The sequence below is a fragment of the Leptonychotes weddellii genome, chromosome 14, assembly GCF_054177405.1.
Source record: "Leptonychotes weddellii isolate Sample4059 chromosome 14, ASM5417740v2, whole genome shotgun sequence".
In the NCBI taxonomy this organism is placed as follows: Eukaryota; Metazoa; Chordata; class Mammalia; order Carnivora; family Phocidae; genus Leptonychotes; species Leptonychotes weddellii.
Window position 1 is genome coordinate 47,166,905 of NC_138382.1, and position 24,302 is coordinate 47,191,206.

The window sequence follows — 24,302 nt, forward strand, 5'->3', positions numbered from 1 at the left end:
GAGTTAATTCGGGACTTCATACCTAACATAAGTGCAGTTTCAACCTCCCTCAGAAATGTTTCTTAAACCCATCAATCAGAAATTTTCTCATAAACACCAATGAGGTAATCTGTCACATGGGCCCTCTCTACCCCTCCAAAGGAAATTGAGGTAATCCACCTAATAAGACCCCCTGCCCTTCCCCACAAAGGAAGGTAATCTTGCCTGGAACAATCTTTTCTTTTCTTTTGCTACTAACTTTCTCTCTACACCCTCCTTTCTATAAAAATCTTCCATTTTGTACAATTCCTTGGACCTCCCCTCTACTTGCTAGATGGAATGATGCCCAATTCATGAATTGCTTAGTAAAGCCAATTAGATCTTTAAAAAAAAAAAAAGTTAATTTGAAGATCCATAAACTTTGGTTTCTAGCTTAAGAGGTGGACTGAGGGGGCGCCTGGGTGCCTCAGTTGGTTAAGCGTCAGGGTCCTGGGATTGAGCCCCATGTCAGGCTCTCTGCTCAGCAGGAGCCTGCTTCTCCCTCTCCCTGCCACTCCCCTTGCTTGTGCTCTCTTCTCTGTCAAATAAATAGATTTAAAAAGGGAGGTGGACTGAGCATATATGTTTCAGCTCACCTTTGTCAAAGTCTTACTATTATTTTTAGGATAAAGCATTAACAGCTCTAAACAAAAAGAAAGGGTGCCCTCAGGTAATCGGGACATTTCAGGGGTCCCAGGAAGATAGGCAAAAGAGATATTAGCCAATTAACCAGAGATATAAAAACAAAAAGAAAACACCCACAGCCCAAGACACTTGCAGAGGAAGTGTGGGTCTTCCTAGTGAGCCCTAAAAAGAAGATTCAAAGCCAGGAGTTAGCATATCCCATCCCCTTGACTGCAATTCAAGAATGCAAATATAAAGGGCAATATATCTGAGTAATTCATTAAAGAACTGCACTCACAAATAGCTGACTAGATATCCTGACTGTCCCTTCACCCAAACAAACTGGATGGATGGACGGAGAGACAGACAGAGAGACAGACAGACACACACACACACACACACACACACAGCACAACAGCTTTTATTCTCCTGCCAACTGCTCTTTAAACAAAGAGGACTTCAACTACCTCCATTTTGACCTCAAACTTCCTAATTGATTAAGTTCTTTCCAGCTTATCTCTTTACTCAGAGAAAAGACCCTGCAGGCAAAGCATTCCCATAAGGGAACCCAAACTACCCTCACTACCCCCTCAAGCAATAAGGACTGCCCTGAGCCAGCAAGACCCCACCCATGACTGACCCCAAGACAATGATCAACTTGACCTTCACCACCCACCTACGTGTACCCACCAACCTTTGTCCCGTGTTTTCCTTATATAAACCTAGAAGTAAAAAAGGGAGAGGGGCGGCCGGGGTGGGGGTGAGGGGGTTCAGTTGGTTAAGTGTCTGCCTTTGGCTCAGGTCATAATCTCAGGATCCTGGGATGGAGCCTGGCATCGGGCTCCCTGCTCAGCAGGGAATCTGCTTCTCCCTCTGCCCCTCCCCTTGCTCATGCTCTCTCGCACTCTTTCTCAAATAAATAAAATCTTTAAAAAAACCCCCCAAAACAACAACAAAAAACTCCCGAGTAGTAGTATTTTTGGCATGTTGGAGGCAGTCTTTGAAATGTTATGAAATGTCTTGAAATGTCTTCCCAGCGTTGGCCTCACTGAAATAAATTCCTTTCTTGTTTCACCACCACTCATTTTTCTGACTTTGGATTTTTCAGTGGCTAGTGGTTGAACCTGGTCTGTTTGGGAGCCCCAGAGCCAGATGCTCTAGCATCCCAGTGCCTGGCTATATTCTGACTGGAAAGGGCTCCTAAAAAAGAGTGTGGGGGCTTGGAAGAGAAGCTGTGATTGAGCTAACTTGAGGCTTCAAAACCAACAGAGAGGGAAAAAAAGAAAAGCAACTCTTCTCCAAAGCAAACCCAAAGCAGAACCCTCCTTTCTTTGGCAGTTGCTATGTCAGGAATGAACCCCGAACACCTGTATATTCTCTGAATTGTGCCATACCCGAAGGTCCTCTTTTCTTTGGAATAGTCCACAGATGGTGGTCTGCCCAAGCCTAGCTGCTGCCTTCTCCAGTTTCACAACTCAATACCTAGTGCCCCTCTCCCATGGGGGCCGTGCTATAATGTTCTCCCTACTGAACTCGAGCTGCTCTTCTACCCCCTCCCCCCATTCCAGTGCTTGCCTGGAGCATGTGCAATGTGCACATCCTTTTGGACAGCTTTGTAGGGGCTAGGATTCCTTTGCTGGAGGCTAGTTTCTGTCACTGATTTGGCTTCCCCAGCCTTCCACCATGCTTAGCCTCAACTCTCTCCACTTGGTGTGGCTGCTCCCAACACGTCACAGGTCTGGTTAATTGTTATGACACCCTTTTATCCATCCACCTCCCCTATTACATCTCTCCTCCTTATTCTCCCAGTTGGTACCTTCACAACTTCATTGCTTCCTGCTCAATTAAAGTCATCTGTTTCAACCTCAACAAAATTTTACACCAGAAAAATACAATAGGGATTTAAAGTCAGTTGACTGAATCCATTTCTAAATTACCGTATTATGTTGCAAGGGCAACAGTTTAAGAGTTACAAGAGCTAAAAGTCTACTGTGAAGAAGAGAGATTTCTTTTCTTTTTACTGATTTCAGAAAACTATCATTAAGTTTACCCTAAGATTATTGAGGGGAAAAAAAATAAGTGAAAGCAGGAAACATTATTTATAGTTCTTCCAGTGTAATAATAGGTCAAAAGAATAGGAAGGGATTTAAGTACACGTTGATATCCTACTTCCTGATATCATGACTTTTTTCATAGACCAAAATAAAAGGGATAGTCTTTTAATAAACATTAGGATATTGATTACTTAAAAAAAAAATACTAATGGAAGGCTAATTTACATTTTTCTCTAGCTGAACTGGCAGTTTAAAAAATATTCATCTGGGGCGCCTGGGTGGCTCAGTTGTCAGGGTCCTGGGATCCAGCCCCACATTGGGCTCCCTGCTCCGCGGGAAGCCTGCTTCTCCCTCTCCCACTCCCCCTGCTTGTGTGCCTGCTTTCACTATCTCTCTCTGTCGAATAAATAATAATCTTTTAAAAAAAAAAGAGAGAAAGAAAAGCATAGTCTCTTAAAAAAAAAAAAAAATTCCTGACTCAGGAGACTAATTTCACAAAAAGGCACTAATATAACAAGGCCTTGCATCAAATCCATGATTCAGTGATTCTGTGGGACTCTGGCCTAAAACAATGATCCACAAATATACAGTTTCCCACTCATAATCAGTACCTTTTTCTTCTATTTAAGAGGTCATAAAGTTGTCCACAGTAGATTTCATAGAAGCTGATCCACACGAAGAGGTGCCTTCTTGGCTGGGATATTTCTAGTTGCCTGAATATATCTTTGGCAGCCAGAGCATAGAGTCCTGGGTTCTGATGAGTTCCTATCATGGTGTAGGTCTTCCCAGCACCTGTCTGTCCATATGCGAAGCAAGTGGCATTGCCTCTAGGGAAAAAAGTCATTTGTATAACATATATACAAAGAGAAATGCTAATCTACACCTAGATTTTTCATGACAAAAGTCAGATAGAAACAGAATCCTGTTCATAGCTGGTAAAATTCAGCTATAAGTATACAATCCTTTAAGGAGAGGAGGGCTTTATATTATAAAAACATAGGAAAAAGAAAAAACATTCTCAAAGCAGTACATGAGGTTTTTTTTTTAAGATTTTATTTATTTATTTGACAGAGAGAGACACAGCGAGAGAGGGAACACAAGCAGGGGGAATGGGAGAGGGAGAAGCAGGCTTCCCGCTGAGCAGGGAGCCCGATGTGGGGCTCGATCCCAGGACCCTGAGATCATGACCTGAGGCGCCACCCAGGCGCCCCAGTACATGAGTTTTTTAATAGGAATTTTTTTTTATGGAACTGGTTATACCATAAGACAAGGACCCCATGCTCTAGAGAATTCTGGAGATGATTTTGCCTTAATCCTAAAAGGTAAGTTTGATGAAAGAAGTAATAGAGAATTAAAATAGATACAAGAGGGGTGCCTGGGTGGCTCAGTCGTTAAGCGTCTGCCTTCGGCTCAGGTCATGATCCCAGGGTCCTGGGATCGAGCCCGCCATCGGGCTCCCTGCTCCGCGGGAAGCCTGCTTCTCCCTCTCCCATTCCCCCTGCTTGTGTTCCCTCTCTCGCTGTGTCTGTCAAATAAATAAATAAAATCTTAAAAAAAAAAAAAATAAATAAATAAATAAATACAAGAAATAATGGAAGACCATATGATGAACAGGGTGGTACTGACTACTCCTATAAATATTAAGTTTAGACAGAGGTAAAATCAGTCTAAGCAAAATATTTGAGGAAGAACTCACAAAAGGGCTTTAAGGGCCTCAGTTTTCACTTTCATAAATAAATTAATGGGTTACTTGATTTTTAAGATCCCTTCTAACCCTAACATCATGTGATTCTAAGTGAGAATCACTATCCTTGCATGTGGGTGTATGTGTGGGGCATGAGTGTGAGGAACTGCAGAATAAGAGTTGGGAGACTAATCTGCCAATCACATGTTTTCAGAGGAGCCAGAGGCCAAGGTTATCTGAGTACCAGAGGCCCAACTATATAGTACAGAGTAGAAAGTGACCATAATGTTAAATAGTAAGCAGCTATTACTGACTCTTGAACAGGAATCGCATGAGTTAATGATAAAAGTAGCTACCAGCACCAAGAAGAAACGTCTATGTATAGACAGAGAGGTAGGGGGATACTGGTGGTGGGCAGAGAGATGAACATGAAGAAAGGAGCCAGAAGCCAGAAAGAAACCAAAGGAGGAGTAATAGCACAACAGCAAAGGAACCATGGAAGGTGAGAAGAAAGAGATTTAATTTGATCAGATTTAAGCTGCTTGAGCGGAGACCAGTTCCTCCTTGTCTTTTGAATCCAGGCTCCCGCTGTGTAGGCACTTGCACACACTGGCAGAGGCTCAGTGAGGAAAAGGATTAAAGGAGCAAAATGTGAACACACTAAAGAAGGTTTAGCAGAATGAGACTAAATAACATCTACCCTATCTTCTGAACATCTTTTTTTTTTTTTTTTGAGAGAGAGAAAGACAGAAAGAAAATGCAAGTGGGGTAGAGGGAGAGGGAGAATGAGAATCCCAAGCAGGCTCCACACCCAGTGCAGAGCCAGATGCGGGACTTGATCTCACAATTGTGAGATCATGACCTCAGCAGAAATCAAGAGTTGGAAGCTTAACCGATTGAGCCACCCAGCTGCCCCATCTTCTGAATATTTTAGTGATGAGCTTTCTGAAAAACAACAACAAATATGCGTATGAAAAATCTCTTATTACCCTTTGCAGAATGGATGCATTTACTTGTTCCTCTTTTTTTAAAGATTTATTTATTTTAGAGAGAGAGAGAGAGCACGCATGTGCGCACAAGCACAAGTGTGGCGGGGGCGGGGGGCAGGGAGAAGGAGAGAATCTCAAGCAGACTCCCACAGGGAGCTCGATCTCACTACCCTGAGATCATGACCTGAGCCAAAATCAAGAGCCTGAAGCTCAGCTGACTGAACCACCCAGGCGCCCCTGCACATTTTATTTGTTCTAAATCTAACTTTAGAAACTTGCTCTCTTAAAAAGTATTCCCTAGATTTGGCATATAAGAAATTGAACCTGAAAGATATTTCACTTTTTCAGCCTGCTCAGAATAAAAAAAAAAATTAATGATGTCTACAAAACAACAATAAACAACAATAAAAAGAAAACAAAAAGACAGACAAATGAAGTTATCTGAATGGCCAATAAGCAAATGAAAAGATTCTCAATATCATTAGGCATTCGGGGAAATTCAAATTCAAACCACAATGAGCTCAAGTTACATACCCATTAGATTGGCTAAAATAAAGACTGACAATACCAAATATGGTGAGGATGTAGAATTGCAATTCACAGGGCACCCCTGCCCCTCCCTGACACACTCATGCGCATGCTCTCTCAAATAAATAAATAAATCTTAAAAAAAAAAAAAGAAAAGAAAAAGAAAGAAATGCAATTCACATACATCGCTGTCGGGAATAGAAAATGGGTGTATGGAACACTGTTTGACACTTTCTTATAAACACATACCTCTCCTATGACTCAGCAATTCCCTTTCTAAGTTTCACCCAAGATAAATGAAAACATGTCCAAGAAAAAGACTTGTACAAGAATGTTTATACAGCTTTATTCACAATAGTCCCAAACTGGAAACAACCCAAATGTCCATCAATAGGAGAATGGATAAATTGTGGTATTTTCACAGAAAGGAATAAAAACTATGGATACATGCAATACGTACTAATACCAAAAAACATTATGCTAAGCCAAGCATAAAAGAACCTATGTGGGAATGATTCTATTTCTGTGACAATCTAGAACAGGCAAAACTAATCTATAATGACAGAAAGCAGGTCAGTGATTATATAAGATCTGAGGGTGGAAGTGGAGATTTACTAAAAGGGGACAACAAGAGAACTCTCTGGGGTGATGGGAATGGTCTATTATCTTGTTCGAGGTATTGGTTACCTGGATATAGACACCTACCAAAACTCATCAAACCTGAATACTTCCTAAGATCTGTGCATCTAATTGTATGTGAATTATACCTCAATATATTTTTTTAATATTTTATTTATTTATTTGACACAGAGAGGGACAGCGAGAGCAGGAACACAAGCAGGGGGAGCGGGAGAGGGAGAAGCAGGCTTCCCGCGGAGCAAGGAGCCCAATGTGGGACTCGATCCCAGGACCCTGGGATCATGACCTGAGCCGAAGACAGACGCTGAATGACTGAGCAACCCAGGCGCCCCATACCTCAATATTTTTAAAGTTATAAAAATTTTTTTTAAAAAGTCAAACTACTCTGGAATCAGTGATACTAGTAGGCTGTTTGGCATTTTCTATCTATACGTGCCTATATTTTGAATAAACAACAGAAGTCCTTAGTGCCTTTTTGGTCCCATTTAATGTTTATTAAGTGTGAATAATTATTTCAAAATTTAAAAAATACATCTATAAAAAACAGATGATAGTCTCTCATCTATCCCACTCCAATGAAAAAAGTGAGCTATGGGCAGAATACATAATTCCTATCATCGAAAGTTCAAACTACAACCATTTAAACCTTTTTATTCTGAGACCTTTGATGAAATTATATTGTTGACAATTTATATTTTTGCTGAAAATTTCTGAATGCTTGGTGAATCCTACAGAGACAATGCACTCTTTAGAAGAGTCTAAATTCATCAGATTAAAACACAAATTCATGTCTAATTCAAAAACTGAAAAACATAAATGATATTTATAAAGAAATTTGTTATGGAAAACAGTATGAAGCAAGAGAAGCAAATAATTACTATCATACCCATTGAAAATATGCTGAATGAGTGGGTGAGTAGTCTTCATGTATACATCCCGATTGGTGCATGCTTCACCAAAGACTTCATCAAAATAAAAAACATGCTGAAAAAGAAATGTGATTTTTTATAGAAGAGACATTTTCTGGATTTTCTTCACCACTATTCTAGTTAACACATACTAAAGATGCTAGTATGTTTTTTAACTAAGTAACTGACTATGACAAACTTAGAGATAAATAAGCAATCAATAACTATCAAATGACAGGGCCTTCTTCTACTTGAGCTCTCTGTAGTCATGTTTTTATAATATAAAAACTAAAGCACACAATTTTTGTTCTTTCTTAAGTGAAGTAAACTGATGAGTACAAGAGTGAGCCAAACCTCCTTAGGTCCAGGAGAAATGAATTCTCTAGGGATTATCCTCATAGCCCAGCTAGGGCCAGCATATTTGAAATTTAGGGGAATTCTAGAGGAAGACTTCCCTTTCATAGGTTACATAGCTAAGCTTTAACTTCCTTTTTAAAAGATTTTATTTATTTGAGAGACAGAGAGAGCACAAGCTGGGGGTAGGGGACAGAGGGAGAAGCAGATTCCCCTCTGAGCTGGGGAGCCCAACACGGCGCTCAATCCCAGGACCCAGAGATCATGACCTGAGCTGAACACAGACGCTTGCTAAACCAACTGAACCACCCATGCGCCCCCATAGCTGAGCTTTTAATCCCATGAACATTTATTGCTCAACTGTAACATGTATAACTGCAGTAGGCACTTCAAAGGGCCCAAAGATATAGATATTACCCTACTATTACCCCACCCCACCACCTAAAGATGTGAATCCAGACAAGTATACAAATGATTCTAAGCTAGAAAAAATCTGACAGATAAAGTACATGTGGAATTCAAAGGAAAAACATATGCCTTCTGATTGGGAAAGACATTATGAAAAAGACTGTACACAGAAAGGGCTGTGGGGGAAGAAGAGGAATTTAAGAGTTAGAGATGGAGGCAGGGAAGATACTCCAGCCACAGGGAAAACATGAGCAACAGTCAAATCAGGAAAGCACAAGGAACATTTAGGGAACAGAGAAGATTCAGTGTGGTTAAAACATAGGATCTTGGTAGGTGAAATAGAAGGCTAGAATAAGGAGTTAGGACTATGTTGCATGGGTACTGGGACACTAGCCTTAAGGATGGAATGTTTATATTTAATTTAGCAAATAATTAGCAAATAGTGGGAAGACAATAAAAAACCTTGCAAAGGAAAGGGATGATGTGATCCATTTTACTGGAAGATTAAAGTGGCTTCACACTGTGAATGGACTAAGAACAGGGATACTGGTAATCCAGTGGTGAGTTAAGAAGTTAGGTCTAAATTTGATGATGACAAAGAAAATAAAGAGGAGATGGATGCATGAAAAATTTGGCAACTGCCTGGATATGACTTGCTGGGGAGAGAGAGTGGTCAAGATGATCCCCAAATGAAAAATCATATAATCTGGAAAAGGACAGAAGACCCTATTAAACTGTGTCTGGAAAGCATTAATTCAGTAGACATAATCATTTGCATAACTTAGAGGCTATTGGCAGCCCAACTATCTCTAAGTAAAAATCCTAATTTCAAGTCTGACTGTAGCATAATAATGGAAGTCCATATACAATGAATGAGACATGAGGTCCTTTCTTCTGCGACCTCTTGGGCCTGCTCTAAATATCCAGTTAAAGGAAAATCCAGCAAAGTGACTTTGGGCCAATTTATTATGTGGGTCATTCTACCCAGGTTTGATTCTGTTTGTGTATCATTAAATTACATTAGAATAGCAATTTGTTAGGTCACCTTAGCAGAAACTGGGGCCACAAAGTTGAATTTACCAGTTAGAAAATATTACCAAAAGCTAGAAAATAATGAATCTGTGGAGCACAATAAAGAGATCTGTGAGCTTTTAGTGGTATGAAATATGTGATAGGATTTTAAAAACAATAAAATGTTTTTAACTGTTGAATTTGGGTGGTAGGTACATAGGGGTTCATTGTACTTCTGAATAAACTTGAAAATGGCAATAATAAGAAGTAAAATATATTTCTAATTTTTTTTTGGCATTTCTCAGGAAAATAAGGAAGAAAATGAACACAAGTAAATGTGGGAATTTTTAAAAATTTTCTTTTACTTCACTGAGTATATGGCGATTCTTTCTCTACTTCTGTAAGTGCATGTGAATAACTTTAGCTCTTGAGTAAACATCTTAGAAAACACTTATTGATTAAATGCATTAGTATCTTTCCTTCCAATAGGATTTAGGTACTGATTTTCCCAGTACTTCTGTAAATATCCTTAATGAAAGATATGTGAACATGCAAGATTATAATTAACATATATATTACATAAATATAATAAATGCTAGCACTACATATATATTTATATGTAAATATATATATACACACATATATTTAGATAGATATCTAGATAGATATCTAGATACAGATCTATATATATATATTCCATAAAGTTCTTTGCATACGTATTTCATTTAATCATACTTTATCAATTAGGTTGTATGAATACTCACTTTAGCCTTGTAATGATCAGAGTTCCATAATTTATTTTTTAAATAAGTTTTTTCATTATAAACATAATATGTATTTATAAAATATCTCTGGAAAGACAGACTTAGAACGGTTGCCTTCAAGGAGGAAATACGATTAGCAGGACACTTTTCACCGCATCCCATTTTTTTTTTTTTTTTAATATTTTACTTATTTGACAGAGCGAGTACAAGCAGAGGGAGTGGCAGGCAGAGGGAGAGGGGGGAGCAGGCTCCCCGCTGAGGCTGAGCAGGGAGCCTGATATGGGGCTCAATCCCAGGACCCTGGGATCATGACCTGAGCCGAAGGCAGAGGCTTAACCGACTGAGCCACCTAGGCACCCCACTGCATACACTTTTGTATGTTTTGATTTTGAAACAGGTGAATCCATCTTACTCAAAAGTTTTTACTTTTCATATAAAACAAGCTGATTATAGAAAAATTTAAAAACATGGAACACAGTAGAGAAGAAAATCAAATTTATCTATAAAACTTACTACCCAGAGATAGCCACTATTGACTTTCTGATATATTTCAGTACCATCTCTTTTTTCTACATATATTTCTTTAAGAAGCTGGAATGAGGGGCGCCTGGGTGGCTCAGTCGTTGGGCGTCTGCCTTCAGCTCGAGTCATGATCCCAGGCTCCTGGGGTCGAGCCCCGCATCAGGCTCCCTGTTCGGCGGGAAGCCTGCTTCTCCCTCTCCCACTCTCCCTGCTTGTGTTCCCTCTCTCACTGTGCCTCTCTCTGTCAAATAAATAAATAAAATCTTAAAAAAAAAAGCTGGAATGAAATATATACAAATTCATTTCCTTGTCCTTTCACATATTGATACAAAATTTAATGGTAAGTAGGAAAGCGCACTGCATGTGTATGACCATATATATACTAAGTAACAAAAGAAAATTTGAAAGGATAGGATATTTAATTAAATGGATACATAAACCTGGTGTTTGAATTCTTGAATAAGTTTAAAAATTAAAGCCCAAAGAATCTAGGATCAATATTTTCTAGGTTTGCTATGAACCTCCCTTTTCTTCTTTCCACTTAAGGAAAGAAAAGGGGGAAAAGCCCTCTCAGCACTTGTATTACGGCATTGATAGGTAAGGACTTTGACCTATGAGAACAAAGGTCCAAAGTTCAAACTGCAGAGAAACTGCTATGAAAACCATGGGTGTTCAATAAGTATTGACCAGTGGTAATGACAAAGAAGTAAGGTTATTATGTTTTGGGATAATGGAAAAATACAAAAGATAAGACAATGCTTCCTTGAGGGAATTACTGTGACAGAAGCATCATTAAGGACTTCTTGGGTAGATGGTGACTGGACAGGACTATTACTATGGTTATAAGTAGACATGGAACTAGATAACATTATAACTAATTGGCATGTAGGCCATTTTCAAAATAAATACCTCCCACCTAGACCTAATAGACTGTGCATTGATCAGCAGTCAATAAGGCTGTTAAAGTGATTGGGTTGTTTATACAGTGGCCTAGTAATTTAGTGCCCACAGAAAGACTCAGTGGATTCCTTTGAATGTTGCTGTGAAACCCAATATTGATAACCAAGAATAAGTTGAACAATGCATGTATATAGAAGAGGGGGAAAGTGTTAACAATTTGACTTCAGTGTTAACATATTTATTCCAGGAGAGTAAAATCTCAGCTGACTAAGGTGAAATGCTAGCACAAAAGATTACTCACCACTTTTTTCTCTCTCTACCAGTCACTGGGTTTTGAGGCAAGAGAGCAAAGAGAGAATAGTATGAATATAATATGAATGTTTAAGGAGGCAGATTCAGATTAAGAGAGACCTGAATTCCCAAATCTTAGCATCTGGTGGATTATCCTCTGTTTTAGATTATTTACAATTGCTTCATAATTTTAAGAGTACCTAAATTATGGTATCTTCCATCTGTGGGCCTGCTGCTTCCATAGGAGACTGAAGAATTATTGCAAGGGTATCTATCTGCTTGAAAAAAGTTCCTTTCAATACCAAACCCTTTCTCCTTGGACTTTTTGTGATCTTTCTGGCAGGGAGTGAACATTTTCTTATGTGTTTAAGTTACTAGTGTTTTATTTAAATCCTTACATGTTAGATGTAAAAGTGAAATCATATTCTTGGATTACATTTACTCACTATAAGCAACCCTATACAAAGTAGCCGGCTCAAGAGCCCAATTTCCACCAAGTTATATCTAAGCCCAAAGACAGCTGAGAATCAAAATAAGCCGTTGAGTGGCAATCTGGAACTTTGTTGCTCGAAAACATATCCTCCATCATTAAACTCCAGACTTACACTCAGAAGAATAAGTTCACACTGTGCGAGACAAGCAAGAATTGAGGCTATGGGATCATCTCTCAGTCACTCTGGGGCATGCACTCAGTGACTAGTCCTATCTACCACAAATTCACTACATTCTTTTTATCCCCTCAGTCCCCATTTTGCCAAAGACGTATAATTACATTCATGTAAAATGTGTTAAGTGAAGGTATGATGTAATTCTATTGCCCTAAAGTGCAGAAATTACATTATTGTTTCCCCAATTGCACTATATTTTTTTTAAATGAAGGCCCAGGGTATTAATGATTTATATCAGGAATGAATGCCAATACCCAAAGAAACTGGATTTTTCAATTTGTATGCTGCCATTCAAATAAAAGCAAAAAATCAACACACTTGATAATATTAGTTCCAAACACAAAAGGAAAGCATCATACCTGCAGAATATATTGTGTAAGGTCAACTGCTTCTTTCTTCTCATGAACTAGAAGAGTTTCTTTGTCTTCTACGGTAATAATATTAATTTCTCCACGACGTACCTCCCTCATGCCCAAAGGGCGTTTTCGAACACAAACTCTGATTTTCTCCATCTCAGTCCAAGGATTCTCTTTCTCTGAGGTGTTCTGTCTGATACATATTTATAAGTGGGCTTTAATTTTTAGTAATAGGATAAGGCTACTTAAGAGGTCAAAGTATCATCACATTTTGTTATTTTATATACACATTACACTTAACATATATACACACCTTACACATATTATACATAAAACTTTCTCAGTATCAACACTTTAATATGTAACTTTACACATATTACGTATATACAAAGTTCTTTTATTTTTTTTTTTTAAGATTTTATTTATTTGACACAGAGAAAGACAGCGAGAGAGGGAATACCAGCAGGGGGAGTGGGAGAGGGAGCAGCAGGCTTCCCGTGGAGCAGAGAGCCTGATGCGGGGCTCGATCCCAGGACCCTGAGATCATGACCTGAGCCAAAGGCAGATGCTTAACGACTGAGCCACCCAGGCACCCCTAGAAAGTTCTTTTATTAACTAAATCCTCCTGATTACTTCTATCTCTATCCCTAATCCAGTCCATCCTTTGTCCTGCCAACAACAAACAAAAAAACCCAAAACCCTGAGTTGCTCTAGCTCTAAGACTTGTGTGTTTGGCTTCCAGATGTGGTCTTCCAAAAACTTCTAATGGTGGATGTTCTTTCTATATGTCCCCCCAAATCAGACTGGTTAATCCTCAAAATCAAACACAGTATGTTGGAACCACCCCTCCAAGGCCTTTAAAAGACCTAAACCCATGTCTCTTACTTCCTCTCAATCCAATTATTCTTACACATTTACTGTTTTCTTTTTTTTTTTTAAAGATTCTATTTATTAGAGAGAGAGAGAGAGCACAAGCAAGGGGGACAGGGAGAAGCAGACTCCCCACTGAGCAGGGAGCCCGACGTGGGGCTTGATCCCAGGACCCTGGGATCACAACCTGAGCGAAGGCAGACGTTTAACTGGCTGAGCCACCGAGGCGCCCCCATTTACTGTTTTCTTGACCATTTAATCTAATTTTTTTTTTTTATCCTATCTGGGTTGAAATACCTTGAATTAGGTGGTAGGTTTCAAAGTACTTTTCCTCTGTTCTCTTAAGTATATTCTGCCCCTCCTTTTGTCTTGCTTTCTTACTTCCTCTTTTTGTCTACCTGATATGTGTTTGTTAGAACACAATCCTGTATTTCTTCTTCCTAGGACAATTTTATGACTGGTGCTGCCCATCACTATCACCCTTCTATTAAGATGCATTTCTTTTCTGGCTCTGACTTCAGTGAACTTATCAACCTTAACAGCTAGAATATTTAATGAAATATTCCTTGAGCTAGGGATACAAAATTCATCAAGTTTACTTACTGAGCCTAATGAGGGTATACATGTGTATCTCTAACAACTGACCATTTACCTATATAGAAATTCCTCTTGGGGTGCCTGGGTGTCTCAGTCCTTAAGTGTCTTCCTTCGGCTCAGGTCATGATCCCGGGGTCCTGGGATCGAGCCCCACATTGGGCTCCCTGCACCGCAGGAGGCTTGCTTCTCCCTCTCCCACTCCCCCTGCTTGTGTTCCCTCTCTTTGTCTCTGTCAAATAAATAAATAAAATCTTAAAAAAAAAAAAAAAGAAATTCCTCTTAACCTAAGTAACATAGGATTCTTGAAAGTAGTTTACCAGGATCAATGCCTTTGGTCCGTATACTAAGAATGTCTTCGACAAGACCAATTATTCCCTTCCTTTACACTTTAGAATTTGATTAATAGCCCCTAAAAAGCCTTTGTAATAGATTTTACACAGGATATTTCACTATATAATTGTTTCATATCAATTTCAATTTTCTGAGACATCCAACTGGCTGGAAAATTACTTTTTGCCAGGATTTAAATTAGTAAAAAGGAGCAAACAGAATTTCTAATATAGTTCTATATATAGAATAGTTCTAATATAGACCATAAAGGACTACATCAGGCTTTTAAAGCATGTTTTTTTTACGGGGGGGAGGGGGGAGAGGGAGAGAATCTTAAGCAGGCTCCATGCCTAGTGCAGAGCCCAACACAGGGCTTAATCTCACAACGCTAAAATCATGACCTGAGCTGAAATCAAAAGTTGGACACTTAACTGACTGAGCCACCAGGTGCCCTGCCATGTTTTGTTTTGTTTTTTTTAACCAACATACAGCAGAGTTTTAAAAATGTACCATTTTGAGGGGTGCCTGGGTGGCTCAGTTGTTGGGCATCTGCCTTGGGCTCAGGTCATGATCCCAGGGTCCTGGGATCGAGCCCCGCATCAGGCTCCCTGCTCAGCGGGAAGCCTGCTTCTCCCTCTGCCACTCCCCCTGCTTGTGTTCCCTCTCTTGCTGTGTCTCTCTCTGTCAAATAAATAAATAAAGTCTTAAAAAAAAAAAAACAGTACCATTTTGAGGTTAAGTGTGGCAAAATCCTGACAATCATGAAAAGTGGATGATGAGCATTAGGGGATTCATTGATTTATTCTCCCTTCTTCTGCATATGTTTGATTTTTTTTTAATAAGAAAAACATTTTTTTTTTTTTAAGATTTTGTTTATTTATTTGACAGAGATAGTGAGAGAGGGAACACAAGCAGGCGGACTGGGAGAGGGAGAAGCAGGCTTCCCCCTAAGCAGGGAGCTTGATGTGGGGCTCGATCCCAGGACCCTGGGATCATGACCTGAGTTGAAGGCAGACGCTTAATGACTGAGCCACCCAGGCGCCCCAGAAAAACAAAATTTTAATGCATTATTTTAACAAGGGCCTGTGTCAAAATCTCTAGTTATTGGGAGTATTAATAACCTAATTGTATAAAGCTAATCAAAGGACAGAAAAGTCTTTTTCAAAAGTAACTAGGGACTCTAGGATGGATCATGTGGTCAAAAGGACTAGTTTTCCAGGTCAAGGGGCAAAAAAACAATGAATGTTCTTCTGCTAAAAGGTTTTTTTTTTTAAGATTTTATTTATTTATTTGAGAGAGTGGGGGGGTAGAGAATGAGTGGGGGGGGCAGAGGGACAAGCAGACTCCCTGCTGAGTGGGGAGCCTGACATGGAGCTCGATCCCAGGACCCTGAGATCATAACCTGAGCCCAAGTCAGATGCTTAACCGACTGAGCCACCCAGGTACCCCTAGAAGGCTCTGGTTTTAATGCCCAGTGTTCCTTAGATGAAATAAGCTGTATTTTCTGACATGAAGAGTTAAAACAGCTGGAGTTAGGTCTTTTTAAGATCTCTAAATGCATTAGACTTATTAAAATTCTGAGAACAGGAGTTCCTGGGTGGTTCAGTCGGTTGGGCATCTGCCTTCAGCTCAGGTCATGATCCCAGTCAGGGTCCTGGGGTCAAGCCCCACGTCAGGCTTCCTGCTCAGCGGGGAGCCTGCTTCTCCCCCTGCCCCACCACTCCCCCGCTTGTGCTCTGTCAAATAAATAAATAAAATCTTAAAAAAAATTCTGAGACCAGTAATTTATTTTGAGCTTACTTGAGTTGAGGCACCCAAAGAAAATGCTCTTTGGACAAGATGACATCCTAACAGCAAGACTTAAGTTGGTGAGGGAGTTCCTCAGGGTTCTGAAACCCTGACTGCTACTTAGAAATATTTGGGTAAGAAGATAATATGAGGGTTATTGGGGGAAAATGTCCTTTTTTATCTCTATTTCCCTAATATAATAAAGAGTGGAAGAGTGATAAAATAATGACATAAAAATTAAGAAAACTCAATGGAATAGCTTTCACTCTGGGTTTGTCACGTATAAGCCTCTTATAAGAGCACGTATCTCACCATATGGTTGTTTGTCTTCCCGCTCACTCCCTCTAAGAGTCTAACAGCCTCCACGTATCCTGATTATCTTTAAACCTAGAATCAGACCTAGAAGAGGTAGTACTTAATACGTGCCAAATGAAATAGCAATATTTAAACTAAAATATTCATTCTGTCCAAATAAATAATGCAAATTATTTATAAGTAATTTGCAAAGTGATATCTTTATTTATAAATAATTCCAATTTAGTTTTTTTTTTTTTTTGGAAGATTTTATTTATTTGTTTGAGAGAGAGTCAGAGAGCAAGAACAGGAACACAAGCAGGGGGAGTGGGAGAGGGAGAAGCAGGCTTCCTGCCGAGCAGGGAGCCCGATTTGGAACTCGATCCCAAGACCCTGGGATCATGACCTGAGCCGAAGGCAGACGCTTAATGACTGAGCCACCCAGGCGCCCTCCAATTTAGTTTTTTTTTTTTTTTTAAGATTTTATTTATTTATTTGAGAGAGAGAGAAACAGCATGAGAGGGGAGAGGGCCAGAGGGAGAAGCAGGCTCCCCACCGAGCCGGGAACCCGATGTGGGACTCGATCCCAGGACTCTGGGACCATGACCTGAGCCGAAGGCAGTCGCTTAACCAACTGAGCCACCCAGGCGCCCTCCAATTTAGTTTTTATGTGTTGTTCAATAAAAGACTAATATTCAAGAAAATATCTGTTCTTTTAGCAGAGCTAACCAATAGGACAGCAACAATCCTGGCTTTGACAGTCATGGAACAATCTAGTTCTCTAACAATTAAAAGAAGAAAAGAGTACTATATGCTCTGTGCTCTGCTAAACAAAATAGTTTTCAGAAATACTATAAAATGCAGTAAGTATTTCAAATTACTAAAAGTACTTTTACCTGTAAAATTGGGTCTTTTATTTTTTGGGGGGAACAAAAGAACTGGTTGGTTATGAGATCCTCTGAAACCTTAGCCAATATAAGGCCAGATATAAATATACACCTTGTTTTAAGGTATGAATAATAGCCTTAAAAAAAAAAAATAAAGAAAATGTGGCCTAAGAATGTATTTTGTGGGGCGCCTGGGTGGCTCAGTCGTTAAGCGTCTGCCTTCGGCTCAGGTCATGATCCCAGTGTCCTGGGATAGAGTCCCACATCGGGCTCCTTGCTCAGCGGGAAGCCTGCTTCTCCCTCTCCCACTCCCCCTGCTTGTGTTCCTGCTCTCGCTATCTCTCTGTGTCAAATAAATAAATAAAATCTTAAAAAAAAAAAAATGTGTTTTGTTTTTCCGTAATTCACCATGTATAACTTTTAAAATAACCAAACAACAAATATATGTTATTTTTTAAAGAACATGTTTTCTATTATACCAATGCTGGTATTAGGGACCTTATTTCAACATTTATGTTAAAGCACTAGGTGAAAATAACTTATTGTCACCCTATCAAAGTCTTAACTATATCAAAAGTGTCTTACTCTTTTGCAATCACCAAAATCATATGTTCTTGCAGGGCTAGAACTGAAGAAAGCACTCAAAATCAGGACCATATTCCAGTGTGTGCAGGTTAGCTAATTGCACGAAAGACCTACTTAATTCAGCTACATGCTCTTTGTTTTTAATTAAGCTTTATGTCTCCTGAAGTGAATTTGATAGCCTTAAAAAAATCCTGTGGAACACACACACACACACACTTTTTCCATTGCAGAAGGCCAATTAACTGTTTTACCTTCAAGGATGCATTAGATGTATCATGTTACACTATAATAAATAATAGAAATAGGTCTGCTAGCGGAATAATAGCAGATCCTGGCAAGTAACAGCTGTTTGACATACACGAACAATATCATCTTTCTCCCATCTGGAAAGTCCCAATTCCTCACGGACTTTCCCCCATCATGGTACTTCTATTATTGTCGCAGAAGCTGTTCACTATAATTTTCTGTAAATAAGTAGTTGCTCTCAGTCATGGAGAGGCTTGCCCTTGCCTGATGCTACCCTCTCCCCTACACCCCAAAAAAGATAAAAATAATTACCTGATACAAGATTGAGGGATTCCATAGTTATACCCTGAAACATGAGAGACTCTTTGAATAATGGGAATATCATAATCCCCCAGTAGTGGAGAAAAGTGATTTGATGAAAAGAGTGAAGTGCTAGTTTCTGTTTGCACATAGGAACCAGTAGCTGCAGCACTCAGAATTCTTGTTTTTGTAGGGGATTGGGGATCATCCGGCAGCATGTGCTCCAGCACTTTTAGGTAACTAGACTTCTGGTCATTAGCAGAAAAATCTGATAAACTGCACATCTCAAACCCATTGTTGTCGGTAATTCTGTCCTTGTCAGCAGGAGAATCAAAATGCAGTTGCCTGCGAGGACCAGATCTGGATTCCTGAGGTTTACTGCACAGGCTGTTTGTCTGAAGAGGATGCTCTGGGCTACTGACTGCTTTATCTTCTTCCTGCATAATTTTAATGATTTTGATAAGTTGGAAGAGACGTTTGCGGTCATTCATGTTATGCACTCCCAATTTGGAGTAGTCCTTCATTGTAACCTTGGCTAATTCATCTATTTTTTGAAGGCCAAGGGCAGTAAAATGAGGATAATACTGTGCAAGTTCAGCTTCACAAAGACATTCATACAACCAGGATGTCATTTTTTGTGAATAAGTTTCTATAAATTCTGAAAAGAAAAAAAAAAAGCCATTTACTTGAAATATAGTATATATATTCCTTTTAAAAAATGAAAATCACAAAACAAACATACAGAAAAATCCATTCTAGCATACCAAGTTTTTAAATATATTTTTCTTCTGAAATAATTAAATAGCACAGTGCATAAGTGTAGATGCTTATGATGCATTTGTAGTAACAGATGTAATTTATTCATCTGCTTAATACAAATGGAACTTCAATTGCATATATACACAGGTACATGCACATACACACACAATGCAAGTCACTTACTTATTTCTAGGGAGTTCCTTCCAAGCTTGCAATATCTACTTAACACATGCCACCAACTACTGAAACCTTGTTCCCAACCACTGATTGTAGCAGGACTAATTTTAGATGTTCAAGTTAATGTCAAGGCATGTTGCACAACTGTTTCCTATGATTAATGAACAAAGGCTAAGAACTCTTTCAGAATGGAAAGCAGAATTAAATAGCAAACCAGAGAACTGATATAACTCAGAGGAAATCACATTTGTATCTGCTGAGTACTGATAAAAGTTAATTGAATAAAGAAGTAAAAAAAACATCATTAATTCAGAATCTAATTCAGGATCTCAGATCATTCTAAAAGACAGGTGAAGGTAGGTGGTTGTAGATGTTGTACAGAATATAAAATAATTTAACTGGGATAAATAAATAAATAACCTAGGAAAGTAATACTATGGTCAAGATTTTATATGGTTGCTGGAGGACCTGACTGGCTCAGTCAGAAGTATATGTAACTTGATCTCAGGGTCGTAAACTCAAGCCCAACACTGGATGTAGAGAGAGAGAGAGAGAGAGAGAGAGATACATAGATAGATATAGATAGATAAATAAACTTAAAAAAAAAAAGATTTTAGAGGTGCCTTTGTGGCTCAATCAGTTAAGCGTCCAACTCTTGATTTCGGCTCAGGTCATGATTCCAGGGTTGTGCTCCACGCTTGGCGGGGGATCTGCTTGAGATTCTCTCTCTCCCCCAACTCTGCCCCTCCCCAACTTGTACTCTCCCCTCTCTAAAACACAATCTTTAAAAAAATAAAAAAGATTTTATATGGTCGAACATTGAAATGTTTAAAAAATTTTAACACCAAGGGATTTAATCAAATACTAATAAATGATGTACTAATAACACACAATCCTGGTCTATTATAAAGTCAGGAACCCTGAGAAATTCTCCACACCACTGTTAATCAAGTTCAAGTTCATGAAAATATTAAAAACTACATTTTCTTTCTAGAAACTGTTTTATAATTCAGTTTTCAAAGTTCAGTTAATTCTTGGTAAAGCTTTTCTGGTTGTTGTTTTTTTAAGATTTTATGTATTTATTTGACAGAGGGAGACACAGTGAGAGGGAACACAAGCAGGGGGAGTGGGAGAGGGAGAAGCAGGTTTCCTACCGAGCAGGGAGCTCAATGCGGGGCTCGATCTCAGGACCCTGGGATCATGACCTGAGCCAAAGGCAGATGCTTCACAACTGAGCCACCCAGGCGCCCCAAGCTTTTCTGTTTTTCATTTTAATTTATATTTTGTCTTCATTCTAGGAGAAACAGAGTTCAGGGTCAGATAATAAAGGTGATTAAAGTACCTTGTATAATTAACTTCGTAGGTAATGCTACTTAGAGTAAGGTAAAGGCCAAAGAGCCTACACATCCTAAACTCATTCTGCCCTTTTCCATTTGTGGAAGATTTGGGGGAGTGGGGGAGGGTCACAAATTCTTTGCATGTCCTTTCACATCAAGAGGCAGTGTCCTTTTCCTCCCATTGCATCTAGGCTGGCTTTGTGACTGTTTTGCCTGACAGAATGTGGTGGAGCGACACTGTGTGACTTCCATGCCTAGGTCTCAAGAACCCTTGCAGCTTCTGCTGTTCTCTTGCAATTCTTTTGCTGCCACGTGAAGAAGCCCAACCAACAGCCATCATCAAAGCCAGCCATGTCAGATACGCCATCTTAGACTATTTGGCCCCAGTGGCACCATCAAATGATTGCAGCCACAAGAGTGACCCCCAGTGAGACCAGAATTACCTAGCTAGGCCTAGCCCAAATATGTGACTCACAGAACTGTGGGCAAATAAAATAGTAATTGTTTTAAACCACTTAATTTTGGGGTAGTTTACTTCACAGCAGTAGATAACTGCAACACTGCTTCTATGCCATTTGAAGTGTTGTACCTTTGCCAGAAATGTTCCCAACCCCGTCTCCTAAAATGAGTTAAGCCCATCCTTTCAAAATAGCTCAATAGCTCTCTGCCCCACCCCCCATGAAGCCTTCTTTCATTTCGCATCCTCTTCTACCATTTACCACCAAACACCCTAAACAGTAGCTGAATCAGGCCACCAACCCCTTTACTACTGTTTCTTCTACCTGGAATATCTGTCTTTCCCAAGAAAAACTCTACTTACAGTTTTCTTCTGTGAGGTATGCCCTAGGCAAAGGATTACTGGTATTTCCTCTGTACTTCAGTAGTAATAATAATAGCAACTAATATTATTGAGCATTTATTATGTAGCAGTCACTGTTCTAAGTACTATCTGTTAAACTTCAAGCAACCCTATGAAGTAGATACATGTGCAATCTTTGGCAAGTTACTTACTCAACATCTATGAAACTCATTTTTCTCAACTGTTAAATGGGAATGTAATAGTCCCCACAGTGCCTCGGATTAGGATTCAATGAGAGAATACTTGTAAAACTCAGCATAACACCTGGTATATACTCAGTGCCCAGTAAGTGTTGGTAGTTATTACTACGATGATTTCTTTTTTCCTTTTTTTTTTTTTTTAAGAATTTATTTATTTATTTGACAGAGAGAGACCACAAGCAGGGGGAGCGGCAGGCAGAGGGAGAGAGAGAAGCAGTCTCCCTCTGAGCAGGGAGCCCGATGTGGCACTCGCTCCCAGAATCCTGAGATCATGACCTGAGCTGAAGGCAGACGCTTAGCCACCCAGGTGCCCCATACTGTGATTTATTTTTTTATTACTTACCTTCACCTAGCACAGAAGCTAGAACAGAATAAGCCTTCAGTGTTTTGGTATGTTTTAAGTTACTCCCAAGCAGTTACATTTCCTCTGTGACTCAGCCTAACCCAGAGCAACAACAGGTTAAGTGCTATGCAGTCTTCCTATATTTCACACACCCATTGCCTTGGTGACATACCAAACTCTGATTACCATGACCTCTACTGCATTCCTTAATCAGTATCTGAAAGACTAATGTGTTCATCTTGCAACGCTTGGCTATCCCATACTATCCTGAAAGGGGAAGATGCTGGAGCCAGCAGTAATCTGGATATGCAGATTAAAGCCCCCCAGGCATACTTCTACAGAAACCGCAGCATGCTGCCTTTCTGAGCTCTATAGTTAGCCTACATTCTTTTTTTTTTTTTTAATTTTTTTATTCTTATGTTAATCCCCAAGCCTACATTCTTTTGTTTTATTTTTTGCGTTTTCTTTTTTCAGTGCAAAAAGGTGTTTTTATTAAAGCATAGGGACAGGACCCATGGGTAGAAAGAGCTGCTCTTTTGTTCTAAAATTAGATACGCTTTTTTGGTATCACATTCCATTTTACAAAGGTCCAACCTCCTCCTCCTTCTGGGGCAGAATCACCCTAGGAATTTAAAAATATAAAGATACTAAATTAAGCAGCTGCCTTCAGCTCAGGTCATGATCTCAGGGTCCTGCGATCAAGCCCCACATGGGGCTCTCTGCTCAGAGGGGAGTCTGCTTCTCCCTCTCCCTCTCCTGTGCTAGGAAACAATAAAATCTTAAAAAAAAAAAAAAATTAGTTTAGGGACTGGTTAAATAAATAGTAACCCATTAAATGGGATACTATGAAGCAATTACAGAGAATAAGTAAACTCTCTATGTATTATTGAAGAAAAAGTAAGCTCTTCAATATATTGAAAAGTGACTAAAACAAGGTACAGAACAGTTTGTATGTTTGTAAAGGTTTGTAAAGGTACCAGTTATTAAAGAGAAAGAGATAACTATCATAGATCTATATATTTGCTTATCAGGCATAAAGTATCTCTGATAGGATGCACAAGAAAGTCAGAGTATTGGCCTCTAGGGGGAGGGGAACTAGTTGAGAGGGCAAGTGTGGGAAGGAGATTATTATACATCCAATAAATGCCAGTAGCTATTACCTTTCCTATTGCTATTTCTATTTCACTGCTGTCTCCCATCACCCAGAGCAGGACCTAGAACAGCTGTTTTTTAACTTATGAATACTATGTGACTATATAATTTATTTTAAAAATATATTCCTAGGGGTGCCTGGGTGGCTCAGTCGTTAAGCATCTGCCTTTGGCTCAGGCCATGATCCCAGGGTCCTGGGATCAAGCCCCGCATCATGCTCCCTGCTCGGCAGGAAGCCTGCTTCTCCCTCTCCCCCTCCCCTTGCTTGTGTTCCTGCTCTCGCTATATCTCTGTCAAATAAATAAAATCTTAAAAAAAAAAAAAAAAAATATATATATATATATATATATATATATATATATATATATATATATTTCTAAATCCATCTACCTTCCTCCTTCCCAGCCTTCTCAAATTGACCTGATACAACTACTTGTTCCTATTTTGGTGTTTTTCCCTCTAGCTTTTTATTTTTTTTAATGCATTTTTTTTACATTGTATATAACATTGTACTTATAACCATACTGCAACCTACTTTATTTAACATAAGCATTTTCATATTCTGTTTGTTATAGCCATTAAAAACAATTCACACAATTATAAATAATGTTTGCTGAATAGATGAATTACCCCGGGGAAATGTGATTTCTCTCTCCAAATTTCTTTTTTTTTTTTTTTGAATTTTTTTTTTATTCTTATGTTAATCCCCATACATTACATCATTAGTTCTAGATGAAGTGTTCCATGATTCATTGTTCGTGCACAACACCCAGTGCTCCATGCAGAACGTGCCCTCCTCAACACCCACCACCAGGCCAACCCATCCTCCCACCCCCCTCCCCTCTAGAACCCTCAGTTTG

The 24,302-nt window shown here is 39.3% G+C and overlaps 1 protein-coding gene across 4 annotated transcripts in view; it reads right to left on the reverse strand.

Annotated features, from left to right (window-relative positions):
- Window positions 1–24,302, reverse strand: part of KIF24 (kinesin family member 24) — a 60,256-nt gene that overhangs the window by 31,219 nt on the left and 4,735 nt on the right. For 2 of the 4 annotated variants that reach the window (XR_014140025.1, XM_081803076.1), the window contains exons 1-5: window positions 19,558–20,000; window positions 18,628–19,273; window positions 12,722–12,911; window positions 7,423–7,520; window positions 3,308–3,523 (exon numbers count right to left, since the gene is read on the reverse strand). Coding sequence is in view for 3 of the 4 variants with exons in the window: in XM_081803076.1 (XP_081659202.1) it covers window positions 3,308–3,523; window positions 7,423–7,520; window positions 12,722–12,911; window positions 18,628–19,247 (1,124 nt within the window). In the remaining variant the exon portion in view is untranslated. Of the gene's footprint in view, window positions 1–3,307; window positions 3,524–7,422; window positions 7,521–12,721; window positions 12,912–18,627; window positions 19,274–19,557; window positions 20,001–24,302 lie in introns of those variants that run through there. The other 2 variants (XM_081803074.1, XM_081803075.1) reach the window with 2 other exon arrangements.